At 42.7% G+C, this 18,378-nt stretch overlaps 1 protein-coding gene across 1 annotated transcript in view; it reads right to left on the bottom strand.

Moving 5' to 3' along the window:
* The window catches only part of LOC116847329, a 45,453-nt gene extending 28,327 nt beyond the window's left edge, over positions 1 to 17,126 (bottom strand). Inside the window, exons 1-8 of the mRNA XM_032822226.1 lie at positions 15,731 to 17,126; positions 14,053 to 14,182; positions 13,729 to 13,974; positions 13,238 to 13,456; positions 10,481 to 10,584; positions 7,754 to 7,930; positions 6,831 to 7,013; positions 5,702 to 5,884 (exon numbers count right to left, since the gene is read on the bottom strand). Coding sequence (XP_032678117.1) covers positions 5,702 to 5,884; positions 6,831 to 7,013; positions 7,754 to 7,930; positions 10,481 to 10,584; positions 13,238 to 13,456; positions 13,729 to 13,931 — 1,069 coding nt within the window. The 5' untranslated portion in view covers positions 13,932 to 13,974; positions 14,053 to 14,182; positions 15,731 to 17,126. The remainder of the gene's footprint in view (positions 1 to 5,701; positions 5,885 to 6,830; positions 7,014 to 7,753; positions 7,931 to 10,480; positions 10,585 to 13,237; positions 13,457 to 13,728; positions 13,975 to 14,052; positions 14,183 to 15,730) is intronic.
* Positions 17,127 to 18,378: the final 1,252 nt, after the last annotated feature.

The following is an 18,378-nucleotide window of genomic DNA, read 5'->3' as shown; positions in this document are numbered from 1 at the left end:
GAGAGAGAGAGAGAGAGAGAGAGAGAGAGAGAGAGAGAGAGAGAGAGAGAAAGAGAGAGAAAGACTGGATAAACGAGAGCGAGTAAGCGGGAGAGGTTGGCTCGGAAATCCCCTCCATCCCTTCCTATCATTTCCTACCCCGTCGGGACGAAGTCTGACCGTCTCTGTTCTTTCTCTTTCGCGTCCGCTCGCACTTCTTACACACGCCATCGCCAGCTGCGTTAGCTTCCGAATCGCGCGCGTGCATCTCCACCGAATTCATGTGCATGTGCATGTGCTTGCGTATCGCGCAAAACTAAAACGTGCCCGCGCTCTTTTTCCCCGCTGTATGACGAACGGAAAATCCAATTTTATTTGTCGGGAAATTGGGGCCCGTCCGGCCTCTCGCACTGAAATGGATTTCTTCGGCGCGCACGTGCACGCGGCGAGTGTGTGTATGTGTGCGGGGGTGTGCGCACGCCAAATTGGTTTTGTTTCGACGATGATTGAAATGGAAAAGCGCGCCGCGAGACGTGCCTTGTGTTGCAGATTATTTCGCTTTATCTTCTTCGTCAGTTTGCGTCGCTTAGGCACACATCCTCGTTTTGTTTCCTTTAGCTTGCCATCGCAAAGGGAAAAAGAATGAAACATTCGTAACGGAATGTGCCGCTTTTTTCAAGGAGCAATTCGACTCGCTCATCCATTTAGACTTGATTTTATGATAGCCCATACAGTTTCACACAGTTACACAGAGATATTTCAAGATAACCAGACGAGTATTTTGACTGAAAATTCTTGCGAAAAGTTAAGATGGGTTATAGTTACTTAAAGATATTTTAATCTCTTTTTCAGTGTGCAATTTTCCATCTTTCCATCAATGAACCGAGTGGCTGAGTATTTCAGCACATGACGCTATGAAAACCACGTTGTAGCAGCTGCTAAGTCTCAAACATTTTTCTTTCTATAGTTTCCCCAGAAAGTTCCCGAATAATTAAAAGCCTTGGCATGTCTGCCCCGCTGTTGGAACATGCCTTTTAACATGTTCAACATCTCGCACGTAATTTTAAATAAAGTGGGTATATTGACAAAAAGATTAATAGCAAGTAATAATTACCGATTGATTGATTTTCCGAATGAATTTAACGCGAGTATTCGGTATATTTTCATATGAAGAAATTTAAATATGACGGAAAGAGTGCGAGAACGAGACATGTTTTCGTACGATATTTTAACTGTCCCCCTTTTCCTCTCTTACTTCACTCAATTGTACTACCGGAAACGCATTTGACCTCTGCGTGGCGCGATTAACTGGCGCTTTGAGAGGTTCAAATTTAATCTCCGATGCTTTAGGGAGCACGGTGAAGCATTCAGCTCTTAATTTTCCCTCACGGAAGATCTGTGGACTTCGTAACCGAATGATTGTTTCTCGGGTACGAGCCAATCCGCCAGCAAGGAAACGAAAGAGAGGAGTAGTTAGTCACGTACAAAGCAATGACTCGCAGCCACCTACGGCTTTTCTGTCTATGTTCCTTTCCTTTGTCCGTCTGTTTCAGACGATCGGATATTTTACAGAGCGAACTTTAATTTAAGCCGTGACTGTCAGCAATATCTCTCTCTGTTGTCAATGCTCCCAGGGCGCTCAAGAATCTAATATAGGCTGCGCGATTCATGCGCATAGCAATCGAAGCGCGCTTAGGGAAGATGAAAAGAAATAGAGGGATGTTGCACACATCATTGAAAAAGATATTTGGGAGAAACAAGTATTTTTTAGCAGATATAGATGAAAAACGTAATAACTTCTAATGGACAGGTGATAAAATATAGCAGTACTTCTTTGCATCTCTAAAATTGGAAAATAAAGAAAAATAAAGAGATCCGTCGAAAATTATATTGACAGAAGAATATCTTCCAAAAAGCGAATAAGATAATAGCGAGAGTTAGTTAAACTGATAAAAAACATTCCAGTTATCATTATTCCACTAACATTCCAGTTAGTCATTATCAAAATTCCTGTAACATTTGTTATTTCTCTGCCTAAGATTGATAATACTCATAACGCGTTCATATATTTTATAATTATCTTTTCATACATTCATACACACACACACACACACAAACATATAGTGTGCGCTTTTTATCAACTGTTAGATTAGTTAAATTTCGTTTTTGCATTATCAGAACATATTCGGAACATGTGGCCAAAGCAGCTGAGACTGGATCAACAATTTAATCACGTCTCTGCACTAGTCGATGATTAACGACCTGTTAGTAATTAATCCCTATCCAGTAGTCGGAACGATCCCTATGAAAGAGCCAATGAGAGAGGGAGGGAGGGAGAGAGAGAGAGAGAGACAGAAGCAGAATGCGAGATTAATTAGTTCAGAGATCGCTCGAGTGCGAGGGTTCAACAGGAAGATCATTTCACTGACCTCGGCTTCGATATCGATTGTTTCAATCGAGTTAGAAGAGAAATGCTCCTATATAAATCGCCGTTTGCTTCGAGTCATTGCGTACTTTGCCCCTGACTTGACCATCTTGAGAAACAATTCGTCAATATGTAGCAGATAGTGTAAGCTTTTTATACTGGGAGAAATACTGGCCCTATTTTTCTTCCTTTTCACGCCCCAACTGTAATTATTCATTCGCGTACTCACGAAGAAGACTTACAACGACTCGCACTCCGAACGAGATTCGCTTCAAATGTATTATCTCACATTATTTTTAGGAGACCTCTCCTTAATCACTTCTTTATACGAATAAATCGTTCGACATAAGCTTCGTTTTATAATCCCCCTGGCGAAAATTGAAATTGGAAAGTAAATAAAGTGTAAACGAAGAGTGTAAGGAAAATGTAAGTAAAGCGTTTACAAAGCGTAAATTAAAACATCGGAACGTAAAGCAAGTGGGTACGCTTGGTTTACGTCCCGATGTTTCAATTTACGCCTTGTAAGCGCTTCACTTACACTTTCGTCATTCTTCGTTTACAATTTATTTACTCTCCAATTTCAATTTTCGCCAGGACCAAGTAACTCCGGTTTATTGAGAAATTTACCTTAATTAATGATGTAACTTTAATTCACAAATTGTATTGCGAATAAATTTTATATAAATTAATTAATTACCTTATATCTTCTGTCGCGGCAAACTTCTTCGAGTTATCAAATTTGTACCCGCGCTTCTTTTCTCAAGGCGCGATACGTCGATGATAAACGAGACCGGAGATGAAACTTTCGCGACTTTCGGGGCGAGTTTGTACTGCGTATTTTTCGCGTCCAAGGAGACACGTGGCGTTCAGACGACTGGCGTCGCGACGAGCGACAGCGACGATGTATGGTTGCCTTTTGGAGCCCTCTCTGCCCTAAGACTCTCTCTCTCTCTCTCTCTTTCCCTCTTTCGCTCTCTTTCTCTCTCTCTTTCTCTCTCTTTTTCTCTCTCTTTTTCTCTTTCACTCTCAGGCCATCCTTGTCTTTCCTTTCCTCTACCAAGAGAGCGTCTCGATCGCTCCCTTCTCCGAGTAGAGTCCCCACCATTTTCTACGAGGGAAGAAAGCCCCCTCGTTGCGATGAGCAACTATGGATAGTGATAGCACTCGTGTCGATTCCAACTTACACCGGCGAACAAGTATTCGTACATATGCTTACCATATCACACAATTAAATATATGCTTACGATAAGAGCCGATAAGAATTGATAAGATTAGCTCTCCCGTCCTTTTCGCCAACACAGTAGATAAATTTACTTCTTCAGCCACGATAAATCGTGTAACTAAATTAAATTCAACGCGTAAGAAAATCGCCTATTCCTGTGATTTAACTCGACGAGAGCCTTGATTTGTTGTCAACAATAATATTAAATTCTGGACTCGAATAATATGTTTTGTAACGAGAGAAATCGGGCGTGTATATATATATATATATATATATATATATATATATATATATATATATACACAGCATTTTGCAGAATGTGAAAACGAGTGTTGAAAATTAAGAAATAAAATTTTCCTCCAACTTTTTGCGACAATCGAGAGCGCGCCGTTTTAACAAGAATTTTTATAGGGTTTCGGCGCCATCACTACCTATGGAGTAGGTTTCCGATCCTAAAGGGCCGTATCGATTGTCTCGAGTGCCTGGCTGCGTGATTCGTGCTGACTATTGCGTGAATTTACGCGCATCCGACGCACGCGTAAGTTTTGAGTTAATCACGGGAAAGAACGCGTCGTGTCTATTCAAACTCTAGGGGTGATTGAATGATAGCCGTCGAGGAAGAAAGGGATCATGTGCCTGAGAAATTTGAAGCAACGGGGGGCGCGCTATAAATTTCGAAATTGCGACCCACGAGTCGTCCGACTCGTGAGTCAGGCTTCCGCTATCAGTCACGTTAAATTAATTATACAATGCTGTTGATTTTACAATGTCACTCACTGACTTAGTATCACTGTGTGACGTTATAATTGTTGCTTAAGGGGACTGGAGAATTAGATTGCCTGAAAATCGTGCTTGTTCTTTCATAATTTTTTATGACAAACTGAATGAATATGCAAAAGTGTTATTTTGATGTGTATTTATACAACATATAAAGGGAAGAAAAATATAATTTTAATGGTCAAATACTCAATATAAGTGTAACCACTGACAAACTAGTGAAAATATTTAATTTTGAAATATTAATTTTTTTACTATGAAAGAACTGGAAATTTAATAATATTCGATTAAGATATTTGCAATTTTGTTAACTTTTATTTAACAATTTCTATTATAGTCGTTCACACGATAACGACAAGCTTACGGAAATTTTCTACTTAAAATTCAACTTAATTGAACCACTGAGAGCCAAGATATTACTGCGAAATGACGACCTTAAAAAGAAAAACGAAATATATTTTAACTGCATGTACCATACACTTATATTGAGTATTTAATCATCAAAATTATATTTTTCTTCTCTTTATATGTTGTATAAATGCACGTCAAAATAACACTTTCGTATATTCATTCAATTTATCATAAAAAATTGTGAAAAAACAAGCACGATTTTCAGAAAATCTGATTCTCCAATCGCCTTAATAAAAAAAATAATAAATATAAAGTATAATTAATATAAAATAGTGAAATAATATTTAATGAAATAATATAATATTTAAGAGAAATGTATTAAAAAATGTGATAAAAAATAATATATAGGATTACTCGCTGTATAATTGGAAATGTTATAATTGTTACACCATTTTAAATGTAATAATATTAATATATGACGTTATTATATCGTGTTTCCTCCCAAATTACAGGATTTCCCAAGTTTATAATGAAATTTAATGATTTACATTTACAAAAACATAAACGTCGAGATGTTCAGCAATATTAATAAACGAACGACGGGAAAATGTAAATCCAAATGTGTCGCGACAGATTTCCCATGCATATTATTTCATGCGCGTTATTATCCTTGCGTTGCTTTTATATGGCAGAAATTTAAATTAAATCTCCCGGAATACAATATAAATCCGCATCGAGAAAGAGCACAATATGTCCCATCGCGCGGTACAATGCACATATAATCATAAAATATGCATACAACAAAGTATATAGACGAATATAACAGAGTACATCGGATTTTACCCTTCGTAATAAAGGAACGTCAGAGGAACATAATGGGGATTCATTTTGTTGGGAGAAAAAAGTGAGAGAGAAAGAGGAAGGAAGGAGAAAAAAAGTTCTCTTACCTACGCAATCAGGTAGGCTGCTAGCGGTCTCGTTCCACTTGCCATTCCTGCACTCGAGCGTCCTTTTTCTGTCCTTGCTGTCGGGAAACACGCTGCCCGACTTGCATAGGAATGTCCGCGAAGTCAATGTACCGTTCGACACGTAACTTCCGTTCGGCGCCGAGATCTCCGGACAGCCTAGCACTGCAAGCGAGTTCATTTCCACTTTTACCTCCTTTGCAATTAACATCCCGCTCCTATCTTAAAGCGCCGACACGATCTGATATCGCGGTGCCCGCCATGCAGAGAGTTTCCATTATACAGGGACTTTTCGCGCGACTCCCCCGAACATCGGCGACAAAGACCGCGGAGAGAGACCGGGCTAAGTAGGTCGCTCTCACATCGGAGTTCGATTTAATTATTAAGAGATCAAGCCGTCGGGATATGGCTGATGAGAGATAATTAACGACGGAAATTGCGAGCACAAAACGTGCACTTAATATGAAATTTCGCTCCTCTCTTTTCTCTTCCTGTTTTTTTATTCTTTTTTATTCGCACATGTAACACGCGACAATTGAATTCTACTTTTCACGATCGGTTAATGTTAAGCCAGTGTAACTTGTCGACGATATCACCGGTACGTTGCAGCACTCACGCGACTAAGAAGAAGAGTATTTCTTCACACTCTTCGAGAGTAATAGAAGCTCCGAAGTTTTTCCATTCAGTTGGCCTCGTTATAAATGTAGTTTACCGTCGAATACACTAGGGAAGAAGAGAAAGAGAGAGAAAGGGAGGTAGTCCCTCGGTCACAAGTTTAATCTCTCTCGAGAGCTCTGACGTCGGTTCCATTTTTAGAATATAATCTCAACTTATTTCTGGGAACGTTAAGCGTTATCTGGAGCACAGTTGAGGAATTCTAAAACACTTGAGGCTTCCTCCGGGCTTCTATTAATTACAACAAAACGCTGATTTCGCGCGCGGGCAATGCACTCGACTTAACTTCGCGGAAACTTTGCTGGGCGAGACGCGAAGACATTTCCCGCCAACGTCACTCCCGAGTCAGTGATCATTACGTAACGACCCGCGTTCGCGACCTTATACTTCCCCACCTCACCGAGCAAGATTTTTTCCCGTTTCTTTCGCGTTTTACCTTGATAGTGCAGCAGGAAGCCCCGGGCGTTGTGAAGTCTCTTGGAAGCGACGAAGTCGAGCGTCAACAGATTCGTGTTCGAGATGACCCGAACTCCGGCCGCGGTGCCGCAGAACTCCAAGAGAGTGCTGCCTTCGTCCCGCGCTCTCACGACGTCCACACAGCTTCCGTCCGCCCGCGGACCTGCGGCGATTTATATTTGCAGTTTCTATTTAGGATCCGCGGAGAGAGAGCGCGCGTAAATCAAGCTCGTTTATTTCTCCGACGTTGATCGACGCGGTCCGGAGATAGCTTTTAACCCCTTGGCCCGATCGAAGGCTTTTGTTGTCATATGCAACACATCTGGCAGCTAGATACTTGGTTTTTGTCGTAAACTGACGTTATACGTCAGCGAGTCGTTATTCATACGGCGGAGAGAAAGATGGAGATGGTCACGGTGTGGATAATGCGGGCGCTCGCGCACTTTTAAGTAAAAGGAAAGTAAACTTCAAGATAGTACAACATAGTAATATCGCCAGCTGCATATATTTTTATATTGTTTTATATTATTTTATATTATTTTATATTTTTTTCGTATATTCCTCTATATTTTTTCGTATATTTCTCTATATTTGTATATTCCATACTTTTTATATTTTATATTCGCGCGCGCTTCTTTTTGAAAATTTTCCTCTTTACTCGAGCGAAAAATTTTATCGGTTTATTTTTCGCAGTGAAATGAAAGCACGATGATATTGCGTTTCATTTCTGGCTATCTAACATTGCACGCAATAAATTTTTCAATTCGTTCGCCAAAAGCAAGCGAAATGTAGCTTCAGTCTCTCATCTTCGCCAGTAAAAGGGGCTCCGATTTTGATCGGTTTACGCGTTGCGCTCTCGCGGCAAAGTTCAAGCGATCGAGGGTTGCTCGGGCGCAGGCTTACCGAGGATATTTAAGTCGTGAAAGGTCAGAACTATTCTCTGTCCCGGAAGCGTCGTGAAGGTCCACCCACACGTGATATTTCCGAGGTAGTATAACGGGTAGCCCGGAGTGTTGATGTAACCTCCCTCCCCGGCGATCACCTTCACCTCCTGGTTGCAGTATCGCCTAACCGCGGCTTCTGCAATCAATAATTAATCTTCGACTTTGTCGATACAGCAACCTACATTTGCGCGATGTGTGGTATCGCTTCGTGTGCATATGGGTGCACTCGTGAGGAAACATTTCGACCAAACGTGAGATAAATTTCCGGGCACGCGTCCATACACTTCGCTCATAAATCGATTAAACTCGTTAAAACTTAATCGCGTTATCTCGCGCAGAATATATTAAGTTGTATTATTTCCATTATTATAGAACTGTTATAATATCAGAAAAATAATGACGGCGGATTAATAGAATTATGCTCTTTCTCTTTCTCCCCTCGCTTCCAATAATTCAAAACGATTTGAATCGCGAAGTTATCGTTGCGTGTAATACGGGTGGATAAATTATAACGCGGAATTATTCCAACGATGCGTTCAATTCTGACACGCCACAGGCGCACTCGCGTTCCCGTTAATTCAACGCCACCCTCTGGATACAACTGCCCTCCAATTAAATCCCCCCGTCGGATAACAAATCATAACGCTGGCTGGCAGTTTTCTCGCTTCGAAAGGAATTATTTTCGCGAGGGCGGGAAAGGTGCTGCGGGTACAGCCGCGTCGTCGTTTCTACGCCGCCTAACATAAGGCCGCATTAACATCTGCATCCGTCGCGGTCCATTTGTCGCCGTGCATTTGACGCGATTGCGGGACCCTTTATAGCGTTGCAGCAGGCGGCCAGGCGGGCGAGGGTGTCCTTGCCCCACTTTCATGGATAGAGTCCGCTCGGGTGGTATCTGCCCGTGGTGGTAATAAGGGCAATGCAGGGGAAGTTTGGCCCTCTGTCCTCCCTTGGCCCTCCTGCTCCTCCTCCTCTTCCTCTTTCTCCTTCACCTTTTCCTCCTTCACCTCTTCCTCCTTCACCTTCAGCTGCTCCTTTTGGCGTGCAACGTCTGTGCAACGTCGTTTCCGATATTCCGCCAAGTGTGACGACCTTCGCGGAATGTTTTGTCCTGTCGAGCAGCGAGCCGTTTCCGTGTGTTCGATCCGTCGGCTCAATCGAGCGTTTGTCTTGGCCTAATGAAAACGCCTTTCGTTCGATCGAGACGTCTCGGGGCTCCAGAATTATTTCTGGCGTCGGTGCTTCGGCAAGCGATTCGGTTCGGTAAACTTTACGCACTTGAAGGAAGTGAGAGTATAGATTTCGGAGATATGAACTGCCGAGAATTCGCGAAACCGACAATTCCTTAGAAAAACCACTGATGATTAGATTAATAATTAAAATGTCCATAAACTCAGCGCGGCCTAGAAGTTCAGATTGATCGATTTCCTACCGATTCCTACGTTGTTTAGGGGGAAATGATTGCGTGAAACGAATGTGAGAGAGTCCATATGAATGTAATGATCCAACAATAAAAAGCCCATAAGTCGAAAGGGCTCACTTGGAGTAACTGGCCATGTACAAACACACGACGTCACATCATCTATTGCACCATATGTCATTCTATGACGGGTGTTCACGCGCGATTCCTTGTTTCTCACTTCCGACACATGATAAATGACCCTTTTCGAGTCCGAACGAGAGGTGGAACCTCCGTTCGATGACTCCGCGTATTGTGCTTTTCTCGCGCACGTGTCGCGTGACAGCTTCCGCGTCCTCTCGCGCGCTTCTGCGCTACGTGCGCGCCCCATAGAACACCAGGATTACGAGTTTTTCCCAGTCGTTCACCGGCTCGTACGCGCACGTTGCATTCGGGCTTTGTGCGATTGGATGCGCCGTTTCTTGCCGGTTGGTCACGGGGGCTTCGGGGAGAATTTCCTCGCGCATATGCCCGCGATCCCACGGTCAATAAAGATCGTGCCGAGCGTGCTTCGCCGCCAGCTGGGGGGCGGACAACGGCCGCGGCCGATCGAAATCAGAGGCCGATTCTGTCGCGAACGTGTACCGCGCGTGACGTGTCGCACGTACTTGCAAACGCGTGCACTTTCCGCTCGCGTGATATGTGCGCTCGTGGGCGACGACCCGAGCTTTATCGACGTTGCGGATCATCGATTCCGCATGCCCGCGTATCGATCGGACACGTGCAAAGAAGCGCACCCGGCTTTTCCGCCGATGGACACGGTCAGATTAGGAAGAATGCGTGAGTTGCAACAAGAGACCGTCGATAATGCATAATACGTGGCAGGAGTTTGGAAGTAATTGAAGTAATTGAAGGAATGTCGGAGGAAACGCGAGAGAAAATTAGAAGGCTCTCGATATTTTCCCCCAATTGCCTCCACTTTCCCTCAAATTACTTTTAATTTTCTCTTCTTTGTGCGGAGATAATTCCGAGAAAGTTGGAGATAACGAGGAATTCAAAAATACGAGAGACGTACGGCAATATTATTGGTGCAATTAAGTGAATAGTTGTTTGCTCGTACTCGCGGCTTAACAACGCGGAGCGCTTATGCAGACGAGCATTACGAAGTCCTTCGCGAAAATGGTAGACCGAGGGGCTTTTATTATGCTTTCGAAGCGCTGTGGGTGCACGCGGGGTGATTAATCACGCTCTTAATCACGATATCGTAAGCTCTGTTAATATACTTACCGGGTATACAGGCGTATTTTAACAGGATTCCACCTGGGATCCAGGAATGTGCGCCCGGATGATCGATAGTTATGTTGTAACGACAGTGTTTTTGACCCGAGCACCTGAAACGTAGATGATGTGTTGAGTTAACGAAAGACACTTTGAATCAAGTAAAAGTAATTGGGGAATAACATACCCGAGTCGAAATTTTGAGTTGAATTCTACACCGCAGTAGAAGCTAAGATAGCAAATTAGGTTTAATTCTAATTATATAATTTACTTCTACTTTGACCTTGATGATGTCTGAAGTTTTTGCTTTCGCTTTCTTTAGCGTCAAAGTAGGTTGTATAATAGTAGGATCTTAGAAAGCAAAGTAGGTTCAGTTGCGAACTTCTATTGAAGCTTTAACTCCTACATAGAATATATATATTTTATAGAAATATTTAAGAAATTTAATAAGTAACGAAACAGAAACATCAAATAGCATACAAAATATACATTTTATCTGTTGCATATATTTCAGACATCATTAGGTCAAAGTAGGAGTAAATTATATCATTAGAATTAAACCTACCACTATAATTCAAAGTTCAACATAGGGTCAAAATTTCGACTCGGAAATGAATGTCAATATCGTCAAGATAGGTTTTATCTAGATTGTAGATTATCTAAGTAGGCGCAAACTATCTTTAAGATAGTCAAAGTAGCATCAAAGTTTCGACTCGGGTAGAGAGGATGAAACAAGAGAGATATGGAGAGTAAAATCAGGGAATATGAAGCCATAAAAAGAGACATTCAGAGAGATGCCGTCAAAATTACGTTTTCGTTAATTGTTTGAACGACCGCTCCCTTAACACAAAATTGTCACTCCGAGCGTGTCTTGCGTCATATTTTTTTCCACGTGAATGAGTCGCGCGACTTTCGAGCGAAGTTTCGCTTTCGATACTATCGATTGTCCGACAGCCGCCAATTAAATAAGCGACGTCGGTCATTAGGGCCTGCGAACGCGCTGACAAAAGCAACCACCCTCCGGCATTTTCTAGGGGGATGGAATGCAGGGGTGGGTCCGCGATTGTTGCTGCCCTGCGATCTTTGTTGTTAGCGCCGAAAGCGGGAGTGAATAATGAACGAGGGTGGATTTTCACCCCTTTTAAGAGGCCTCGCCGCTGGGTCGCGCCGCTGACTACCTCTCCTCGTCGATTTTATCGGGCCGCGAGCGGAAATAAAAGGGAAATAACATTTCAGCCCTGTCGTACGTTCGCCCTCGCGTGGAATCCCTTTGAATTTTTCAGGCCGCCGGCGAATTCTCAAATTGAAAGTTGCGGGTAGTGTCTTCCAGGACGGTGAAATCGTCCTGTTTGCCGATAATGCCTGAAAAATTTAAATACCGTGTCCGGGGATGGAGTGTCATAAGAAGAGCAGCAACCCCGAATTAATATATGAAGTGCGAACGAACAGATGATTCGTTTCTCTCTCTCTCTCACTGTACTCTGTGAAATATTACTAAAAATTATAAAACATATAAAATTGCTGCGCCATCGCATGAAAAAATCACGCTTTTGTTATATACAGTTGCATTTTTATTATCTCTTGTTGTTAACAATAACTCGGAATAATAATTGTTTCTGCAGTAACAATCACGTCGCAATTTTATGACGTTTCAATTTTTTTCTCAATTTTGGGCTCTAAAGAATGCCGGTTATTTTGTTATAAATGTTTTGCGCTCTTCCGGGCGCGGACGAGTTGGTGCAATTTCAGCGATGCAAAATTTGCACAGCTCGCATTGCCATCCCCCATTTGCGGGAATTTGCGGAGCGTGATGCTGTGCAAACGCGGGGGACCATTTAGTCAGAGATCGTTTCTCCTTCGGCGATCATCTGACGCGCATTTCAAGGGGGAAATCGCGGGGGATCAGCGGGGGGCAGCAATTATTGCTTCTGGAATGCTTTTACCCTCGCACATCAAACGTCGAGATTTCACTCGACCCTTGACGGTTCTCGAGTGCGCGACAAGCAGGCGGATAAAAACGGAGAATCGGGGGTGGTTCGATCAAGTGGCAGTCTCGAACGTTTCGCAGTAGATAATATTGTGACTTTCCTGCGCGGATCATATTCTCGAAATATGGGAAGCGGTCGAGACGTCGCGGTTGATATCGATGTTTCCTTGCCGTCCTGTTCACGTCTGTTTGTCCTGTTTATCTTTCATGTACCTTTCCCCTGACACTTGACAGATTAATTATTTCGACGTGTATTATTGTACCTTGTAATTCATTTAAGCGTCGCTAATTTCTCTCGTAGCGCACTTTGGTTCGTTAACATGCAATATTAATTGTTACCCCACTCTCTCGGTCTTGCGACAAACATAGCTTCGCTTTAACGCGCATGTTTACTGCGCGTTAAAGTTGTTTGTGATCGGAAGCGAACGTTGTTTTCTAGGACTGCGGTTAACCTCGGACTTCGGTCGAAATCGAACACACTCTTGTGTCATTGAGTGCCTGTATTATGAACAGAAATCTGATATCACCAGCGGGGACCATGTAAAGTTCTACCCCGCCGATTAATTGGTAACAGAGAGAGAGAGAGAGAGAGAGAGAGAGGGAGGGAGATGAAAAAATAAGACGAAACAATTCTTTTATTTAGAGATATAAGCACCCGATGAAGGTAACGACAAACAATTAATTTTGACTCGAATTTAAGGGAATAAATCATAAATTCAAAAAACAAGTTCTTAAAAAGTACGTTAGATAGCTTCGGATTTGTCTTAAATTAGCTTTACCTCCTATTCAATGACAATCTGATATCGACGATATCCATTCCTCCGTTCTCCTCGTCAAGAACGTAGTTCCCTTTGAGATGCCTCATGTTTAACCACCGTTGCATGCTATCTTTCTTCAACATCCTGATATTCTCGTACTGTTTCGAGTCTTTCGCACAGAGTTCCGTACGATTCGCATGATATTCCGCTTTCAGGATGAAGATGAATGCTTTGAGCGACCTGGAAATACGAGGCTGAATTTATACAACCTTATGTTTTTTTTGTTATATATTTTTATATTATTATATAACTAAATCTAAATAAAAGTCAGAAGAAATGTAGATCGATTAAGTGTATAGTCAGCATCGTGTTAGTCATCTTTTTTATTTGATATCGAATTTTAAATCGACACATTCAAGCAGATAGAACTAAATTACGTGTGCTGAGTTAAAAGTTCAAACACTTCGTTAAGGACGTAGCAAAGCTTTTCGCGAGAGGAAACGCTCGCAAACCTGCACGTCAGTCGAAAAAGACCATGAGAGCATCTCTGCTCCTGAACCACTTCCATGTACCCTCCGTGAAGCTTCACGGGCTTCAGGATTCTGCCGAAGGGTGTCTGGGTGGTAGCGATGATCCTGGGCGAGGAACAGGCTGCAATAGTCATGAGCAGCAACACCAGGAGACTCGTCAGAGTCGTCGTTTCTGGCTTGGCCATGGTTGATCATCACAGTGATCTGTGGTGTTCGCACGAGCCTCGCCTGCGGAAAGGGCTTAAAATTAGCCCTCAAGTGCCTCCTAGTTGATAAGAGAAATCTTGCCAGAAGGTAGACGCGCACTTTCACTTCTTTAAGTTCTCCCACGACCACTCGAGTTATAAGCCCGTGGTCGAAGGTCGATGACCGTTTGCTTATCCTTCCTAGAGAGTGAGTCGGTTTGGCCCCTTCGACGATAGATCGCCCTTAGTACCTGAGGAAAAATAGGTGTATTCAGAACAAACTTGAAGTACACCTCGGTAGTCTCGAGGCGCTTTTTCCGTAGCTCTTTATCTTTTTGGTTATTGGTTTTGGTTATTTTTCCATAATTGTAATTGTTTGCATTTTTAAACTGTTGATGCACCCGCCGCCTTATCGAGATTACTTTACAAGTTAAAACTCGAGGAATTCACGCGTTAATACGTAATACGCGATAATACGCTCAAGTTTTCGAATAAAAGATATTTTTTTCGTTGCGCTTTATCATGATAATGTTTTTCAATGATTCAGACTTTCGTCTGGCGGCGATAACCATTTGTTAGCGATCATGTTCTCAAAGAATGGGGGCTCGTCTAAATGCAAAACAGCCTCATATCGATCGCTCGTGAGAGATAAATATGCACCGAAAGGGGAAATATTCATCAGCATTAGTAGAGACGGACTCCTTTTCGCGAAGCTTTCTACTGAAAGACGCAGCATTTTTAAGCTAGACCGAGGTTAAGAGTTTATAGTTTAGTTGAAAGCCAGAGGATGAATAGGTGAGATGCAAAGAATAGATGAAGGAGGATAAAACGAGAATCGTGCGGAAAATCGAAGAGTTGTTTGAAAAGAAAAAAGAGACCGACGTCTGGAACCGTGCCACGAGCATGAAAAATATTAAGTATCGCGTTTCTTTGCGTTGTAATAGCTTGTTGTATCGCGCGGAGTTATATTTGTCTCACGTGATGCTTGGACGCATCGACAACCTCGCGAATTTTTTAGAACAGCAGTCGACAGTTTCATTAACCTTTTTGAATCGAATTTTTAGCACGTTGACAATACGAGTAAAATTAAAAAATGAAGCCATTTAAAAATCAAGAGCCAAAGCAATCTTTTTACTAACTTTTTTTTACAAACTAGAATCCGAATTGGTCAATTTTTTAAACGATCGTTCAACGTTATTCTATTAACTCTCTGGAATCGAATTTTTAGGACGTGTACAATTTTCTCGAGTGAAATTAGAAATTTGTCATTCAAAAAAGAGAGCCAAAGCAGTCTTTTCTTTTCGACAAACTAAAATTGTTTTAACAAACTGGAGTTAAAATTCATAAATTTTTGATTGGTTTAACCAATTCCATAATTGGAGTGGTTTAACATTATCCTTCCATCAACTATCTGAAGTCAAATTTTTAGGACTTATAAAATTTTCTTGAATGAAATTAAAAATTTGTCATTTTAAGTGCCAAAGTAGTTTTCTTCTTTTCGACGAACTTTTTTAATTTTAACTTTTTTAAACTAGAATCAAAGTTTGTCAAATAACAAATAACATTTCGTGATAAACAAATTATGTTATACAAATTATATTAGAAATTTGATTAGACATTTGATAGAAAATACATTTTTGTTATTAGTGTCAGACATAACGATATAGAATAATACGGGACACAATGTAAACGCGATCTCGCCAAAGTTAAAAGAGTCGAGCTCACCGAAGAGTTAAACTCGGCGATTCGGCGCCTCGCCGGCCACACCGCGCGCAAATCGATCTGCCTCGTGGACTTACCGTCGATCCCTCGGAGACGTTCTCGAGGATCAGCGGAAATCAGCGCTCGGCGCGTCGTGCGTCCACCGACTGCGTCGTGGATTACGTTCCTCGATCCGATCCCTTCGTCGCCCCTTTATTTTCGGCCGCGGCATCTCTCGTTCACGACGGCGCGTTTGTTGGTAGAAGCGGCAGCAGCGAGTACCCCCGTCGCGTTCAATCGGCCACGGCCAAGTTCCAGGCAGCCGGGCACCGAGACAAGAGCCACGATATGCCAACAAACTTCGGCTCCCCGTGACGGCCTCAAGGACGCGAGGATTAGAATAGTACTACGGGTAAACGCTTTCGCATTCAGTCGCGTTTCGCAGATGACGAAACGCGTCCCCGATTCGCGACGGAGAGCCCCGCCGCTCTCGATCGATGCCAGTCGATCGATGATTAATAATTGCGCACCCACAGTCGCGCTCAATTAGTAGGTAAACCAGCTATTTCGCCGCCCAATCGATTCTCGCTAATAGAAATTAGACGTTGGCCAATAGGTCTCGTTTAATGGCGCTGGTTGATTGAGTAATTCCGACAAGTACACATTGGATATGTCGGCCGAGTAATCCAGATCAGTAAGAATTATCGATGTCATCACGTCGGATTAGAGTATTTCAGGCTCAGCATTGTTGGACATTAGCTATGGAGGTGTACTCGCGAGTACAATTTCTCTCGATCGGTGCTTCGATGAAAGGTGCGTTTTGATCAGTTCGTCGCACTCTTCACTTCGGTTCAGTCACTCGAGAACGCAACTCGACGCAAAATGTTTCTTCACAAAGCTATCTTTGACTCAGCATTGACGAATTTCTTACCTTTCTCTTTTACAAAATGATGAAAATTTGAATATCAAAAATATGATGTCCTCTTCCTCGATTTTGTGAGATTTTTGAAAGCGTGACACTACTTATTTTACAATCGTGCTTGATTTCCTGCTCAACCACTCCGTGTGCGAAGACCCTTGAGACATGATTAAGGAAATCTAATATTGTCAGGCCTGGATGAATTTGCTGCGTCGTTGAAAAATCTCCTTGCTCGCGCGAGCAACAATCTGTCCTATATGAAAGTGACAAAGATATCCTAACACCGTTCAAACATCACATTAGGTTGGCACACTTCCCTCAAGAACAACTGTTGTCCAATACTCGGCCATCACACCGATCACAGGTAGAATCGAAAACCGCGGTAACATTCTAACGCTACTCTAACACCGCCGCACTGGATGGCACACGTTGGTCCGCGGTTTCCTTCCAGCATCCGTCAGAGCGACGCGAATAGATGCTAAATCCATGAATCGCGCGTGAGAGAGCGTGTGAGCGCGCGAACGAGAGCGAGAGCACCCGCTCGTGTCGGCGATTCGCCGGCGTGTGCCACCAGGTCGCCCGTGATGCCAGCTTGATGCCCGCTTACTGCTGCTCCGCAGGCATTGACAGTCTAAGCCGTGAATTCCGCGCCAACGGCGGCGGCTAGAGCGCGAGGCCCGGAAGCGGTCGGTGGCGTAGTTTTTAGGGCGGGGGGAGAACTACCCTGCCTGCCTGCCTGTCTGCCCTGCTGCCGTATGTGCTGCACGACCTCTCGGGGGTCGCGCGTATCCTCGTGGTATACACACGAGGTACCCCGCGTCGGTTTTCGCATTCTACCCTTCTGCCCGCCCCTCTTTCTTTCATTCTCTCTCTCTCTCTCTCTCTCTTTCTATCTCTCCCTATCTCTCCCCCTCGTTTGATTCGTCCCTACGCTTCCAGCAACACCACGCCAGCTCTCTTTCTTCATCGTTTCGATCCTGGCAGCTGAAGCCGACAGCTGAGGATTTTGGGGTTTTCGCGAGGATCACGCGGGATGAAGAGTAGTAACATTGGGTCGATGTTGAATAGAGAAATCGAGGTTCTTTTGGGGGTTATTACGATCAAATATGCAACAATATTTCACCTTTACGCAATTCACACGCAAAAAAATGATTTAGTAATATCAGCTAAACCGCGGTAGCTGATTCAAACTTAGTCAAAAGGCTAATCGTTTAGCTGTCACTGTTAAGAATTGGCTATGACAGCTAAGATGCATTTGCTATGAAATACAAATATATTAGGTGACATTAAAAGTGCATATTATTTCAAGTAGCTAAGAAAACGGTAGTTATTCCTAAATTTCTTATCGTATGCATATATATTAAAGAAGTTTGCCGTACAGCTACAATCATTTGTTACAGTCATTTATAGCAGTTAATATTTTAACGTGTATCAAAATTACTAGATAAATGCGATCGCGATAACTCGACACGGACATCATACGTCGCACGTAAAAAGCTTCCCACACTGCTACATATCTCGTAGAAAATAATAATATAACAAGATGTTTCCTTTCATGATTTATAGTAGAATTTTCTTTAACAAATGTGTCGAATCTTTAGCGCATCGACCTTATTTCGCAGAAATAAACTCCGAACTTAACTTTATTAGCACGCAATTTCAGTTTTCTTGCATCAGCGAAATGCAACGTGTATTTTGATACACGTTAAAGCAGTTATTATTTCTAGCAGTTAATATTTCTCGCTGTAGCGCCTAAGTTTAACAGCGAATAAATTTAGCTTCGGTAGTATCGACATTAGCTGTCCCTATTTCAGTGACACATCTTAT

Source organism: Odontomachus brunneus, unplaced genomic scaffold, assembly GCF_010583005.1.
Source record: "Odontomachus brunneus isolate Ranch 3 - 2012 unplaced genomic scaffold, Obru_v1 Obru_scaffold_076, whole genome shotgun sequence".
In the NCBI taxonomy this organism is placed as follows: Eukaryota; Metazoa; Arthropoda; class Insecta; order Hymenoptera; family Formicidae; genus Odontomachus; species Odontomachus brunneus.
Note: the sequence above shows the minus strand (reverse complement) of the source record. Positions and strands in the feature narration are given on the sequence as shown.